Consider the following 4,883-nt stretch of genomic DNA (forward strand, 5'->3'; position numbering starts at 1 on the left):
CTAAATCCCCAAACTTGCATGAAAAGACGGATCAGAAAAGCAAGGAGAATTCTTCCAAACCTCAGAGTGAGACTTTAGAATTTCGATAGCTTTGTCTTTTAGATATTTAGCATGATCAGCTTGAAGCAACATGCAAAGCTTTGACACAGTTCCAACGTTTAACATGTCTTGCAGGACCATTTTTGTGGCAGAGAATTTAGATATCAGTGAGAGAACAAATACGGCTCTTTCATCCACTTCTGCAGAAACCTTCAAAATTCGATCCGTTAACATGGCAATTGAGCCTTTGTGACTCAGAAACTGAGCTCTACCATTGGCACAAGAACACAAATGGAAAAGTATAGCAAGTGCAAGCTCTGTGTTTCTCTTCTCTGGTGCCATTAATTCAATCTCAACGAGTTCAAAAACAGCACCAATTTCCACCATCATGATCCTGTTTCGTCCCCATGGACAAGCACGTAACAAGACATGCAGAGCAGCATTCATCCCTTTTTGGGTAACCCCATTTCGTAGAATCTTCACAATCTTATCAAAGAACTCAACTTTCAGTCTCTCAAGAACACTAGGGTCACCCTTTTGGATGATTCTTTTGAGGACTAAAACCGCATGAGATTTCACAGCAATGGAATTTTCCATTTCACAACCCAAAACCCATGCTAGAGAATCCAAAATTTGATCATTTTCCGCTAGAAGCAGGTTCACTTCTTCTGCAGGAACCTTAACAAACTGCAATAAACTTAGAGCTTCTTCAAGACCCTCATGAATTTGACCCTTTATAAAACAACCCACTATGAAAAAGATCGTGGCTTTTGGAACACCTGCCTCTAGCAAACACTTCTTATTCCTCTCGTTCTCTGCAGCAAGCAACTCCAATTTTCTGAGACTTTTGAGCTTCAAATTGGGGTCTGTGACTGTGAGGTTTTTGAGAAGCTTAAGGACTTGTATCTTGTTAAGTGGTGGTTTAGGGGTTGGAATTCGATCAATGCCAAGTGAAGCATTTTGGGTGCACCAAGCTTGAATCAAACGGCGAAGGGTGTGATTAGGGGTTAAGTCAGAGTCTCTTGGGAGAGGTTGTTTGGTAACTGGACATGTTGTGTTCTTGTTTGAGAATAGCCAATGCTCAATGCTGTCTCGGTCGTATGTTATTCCTGTTATAGCAGTAACTGGATCTTTCATGATTTGTAGGGATATTGGGCATATGAAATACTGAGGAACTTCAATTTCATCCATGTGAAATGAAATAAAAAACCAAGCTAGTTTTCACAAGAAGAAAAATGCTAAGTTTTTTATACTTATGATGATATGTGAAAGGAATATGGGTGCAGAAAGAAGGAGAATTTGGCATGTGATAAGAGAACGCGGCTTAGTTATTGTGTATTTTCAATTATAGAAAGAGAAACTTTGATCATTGTTTGGTCTTCGGTCATAACGTCTAAATGCGGCATAATAAATTTATAGCAGAGTGTTCCACATTCAAAGTGCCGTTCGGTGGTCAAAGGAAGAAATAAAAAAGTGTTGAAGAAACGAGCCACGATTAAAAGCAAAGAAAATTGTAACGTATAGTCATGTATATCTGGGATTTCATATTCTTTGCTGTTCAAAAGAGATTAGAAAAGCCACTAGGATTTCATGTATCTTAAAAAATGCAATACAAATATGGATGTATGTGTAGGAAACTAAACTTTTCTCATGCAACATGACAAATGCAAAACTCATATATATCTTTGTATGTTATTTGAATCTTAAGATGTTAGGTAAGGGTTTTTTATGATTTATATTATAGTCTAACATGTCCCATCATACAAGAGTCCATTGAGCTTAAATGGTATGATACATCAGGCCTAGCCTACCTGTGTTAAGAAATTCTACAAAGAAAATGAGAGCGATGAGGATTGAACCCGGGATATCGAGGCATGTTAAGAATCAATTCAATCAAAAAACTTAAGCTGTTAGGTGAGGGCCTCTTTGATGATTTATATTATAGGATTAACTGTGTATCCTTTTAAAGGATACAAGTTGTGTTCTTTTAATTTTTTACATTATGTACGAGAGGTAGTACATAATTATAATATGAAGAAAAAAAAATTCCTCTATTCACGTCAGCTGAAGTGACTGAAGAGAGATAAAAAAATAACTTTTTATATTATAATTATGTACTACTCATAATACATATTATTAAAAATTAAAATTACGCAACTGATATCGTTTAAAAGTAAAAACCTCTTTTCCTATATTATAATGTGGGAATGGGAATCAATCACTTACAATTAACAAAGGGATAATACTTATTCTTACATTTGAATCTGATCACATGGTCAAGTTGCAACCAGAGAAGTGTTGACAGTTGTTTTGTTTATTTATTTATTTATGAATATTCCTGTTAATAATTTTGGTGAACATATTAGTATACATACGTTTCACGTTATAGGTGTCAATCAAGCACCGTTATCATATTTTAAATAGTTTGATGACGGTACAAATATATGTTATTGATTGTTGTCAATAGTTGTTTTTGAAATTATAAAACAAAATCTTGGTCAGTTTCTTCTTGCTTTTTAAATCCTCATAAACATTACGTAATAATTTTATATTTTACATTACTCCACCCTTTCCCACTAAATTTCTGTAAACAAGTGATGGTGAACATATTTTTTGCAACAAGTACTTCGATAATTATTTTGGACAGAGAGGAACACCTGCAACCCAAAAGTTAAATTTATAGCAGGACACACTAATAATTTTATATTTTACATAATTTTTTTAACATATTTTCTAACATACAAGTTCATTAAGTTTGAAGAATGGATGGTAGATAGTGAATAGACTCACCTACTCATATTAAGAAACTCCATAATATAACGCATTAAGATTAATCCAATGACGAGAGATTTGAATAGTCAGCATGAAATTATAGGTTCGAATCTGAACCACTATTGTATAAAAATTAAAATTAAAATTCTATAATATTTAATTATTTATTAATAATATGTGACAATAAGTATCGAACTTATCACTATTTTAGTCATCTCTAATATCATATATATAAAGATCAAATTCAATGCAAAAAAGTGTAAGCTATTAGGTATTGGATAAATTAATAATTTTATATTATATCTTTCTAACAAAGTTGGTAACTTAAAATAAATTAATACAAAATTGACAATCGTGGCATATATTTTAACATAATATCCCCAACAAATAAAAAAAAAAGAATAATGTAACTAATATCTTCTTCTTTTTTAAATATTCCAATCGATTTAATTATCGCTTCGTGACTAATTCGATTCGGGGCAGGTCTGGGATTAAGGGTTTAAATTCCTCCCAAAGAGATGATACTGGGGAGGAATGTAACTAATATCTTGAAGAGGCTACCGATATTTTTTTTTTTTTTGGGTACATTGCTAGGAGGTATCCTCATTCAACCTTCTCCGGGCACCATGCCCTCAGGGTACGACCCGTTTGGGCTAGCCCCTCATTGTAACAGTGGGTGCACTAAGCTTCGCAATCGGAGAAAGGACGAGACTAATCCCCCAACTAAAGATTTTTAGCTTATCCTCTGGCCCTCAAAGATTTTCCAAGAAACTGCTTGAGGCCGCAGAGTTTGATCCCTGCACCAAGCAATTCCTTGGGAGCTCAGCTGCCAACTGAGCTAGGGGTTGAGGCTACCGATAAAATTATGCATTGATTTAGGAGATCCAAATAAAGGTAAAAGAGTTGTGGTATTCCGTAAGTATAAAAACCGTGGGAAATTTGCAAGGCAGACACATCATGTGAGAATTATCGGTGTTTTTTTCTTTGTCTATCAGAATTTTTTAATGTGGTCCAGAACCAGGTCTTTCCATTAAAAAATTGACACTCGCATTAAAATTTTTTTTTTTTTTTTTTTTTTTCTCCTCTCTTCTCAATCTTTTTCTTTTTCTTTTACGAGAGTCCCACCGAATGATTTATGCTCCCGGAGGGCAGAAACTTTGCTCTTGTCTAGCCACGTAGCTTTAATTACGAATGGATACCACTTTTTCAGTCAATGAGACGACTCAAAGTAAACGTATGAGTTGACTTTATTTAATATCCTTACGTCTAGCGATAATGCATTATTAATGGGCCTCTGATACGGTTCCATTCTCTCTTAGAGCCACGCTCTATCAGCCTCTTGATATATAACGTTGATCCTATCTAACTCGTCTGTAATTGATTTAATTTCCATTTAATTTCCGTGGACATTTTCTCAAGAAACAAATGGAGCTGTAGTGACCAGTTCTTGTTGGATGAATTCGGCTGAAAAATAAAATATAGAGGAAGAGAGAACGAAATACAGAACGAAATACAGCACCTTCTACCTAGGAATTTATTCACTGAAGGTACCAAATAATCGTTTTGCATGCATTTCTTTTCGTGCAAGATCTTAAACTTACTTTTTAACTAAAAAAATAAAATAAAAGAAAAAAGGACGGGTAAAGAGCCTAACGACCTTTTTAAATTGTCACAAAAAGATTCTTTTTAAATTGTAGATGGTCGTCACTAGAATTTAAATTATTTTATAGCTATGTGTCCTTATATTATTTATAATATAGCACAAAAGATTAAGAAAGAGGTAAGAATAAAATAAATTGGTGTGTATTTGTAACATAATTAAGAGTATTTACAAAGATTGTTTAAAGGAATCCAGAATAACCACTAGATATGTACTAGCCATAAGATCACAATAGCTTATGAAGTTATATAAATGTTCGTCTGAGTGGATTGTGGTTGATGTAGGATCTGCAAGTTGGTAGAGTCTATGAAAGAGACAACTGCAAGGAATAACATATCACTATGCGTAAGGAAAAAGTTTGAAGCCAAATGGATGATGTGTGTGTGCGATGACAAAAAAAGAGTCTAGGATT

General features: G+C 34.2%; 1 protein-coding gene across 1 annotated transcript; it reads right to left on the reverse strand.

Annotated features, from left to right (window-relative positions):
* Positions 1–1,230, reverse strand: LOC133318077 (E3 ubiquitin-protein ligase PUB23-like). Its single transcript, XM_061520023.1, has one exon. It carries the CDS (start codon positions 1,228–1,230, stop codon positions 1–3), a length of 1,230 nt encoding a protein of 409 aa, XP_061376007.1.
* Between the last annotated feature and the right edge of the window lie 3,653 nt (positions 1,231–4,883).

This window comes from Gastrolobium bilobum, unplaced genomic scaffold, assembly GCF_033153095.1.
Source record: "Gastrolobium bilobum isolate Gb01-03AN ecotype WA unplaced genomic scaffold, APGP_CSIRO_Gbil_v1 utg52616, whole genome shotgun sequence".
In the NCBI taxonomy this organism is placed as follows: domain Eukaryota; kingdom Viridiplantae; phylum Streptophyta; class Magnoliopsida; order Fabales; family Fabaceae; genus Gastrolobium; species Gastrolobium bilobum.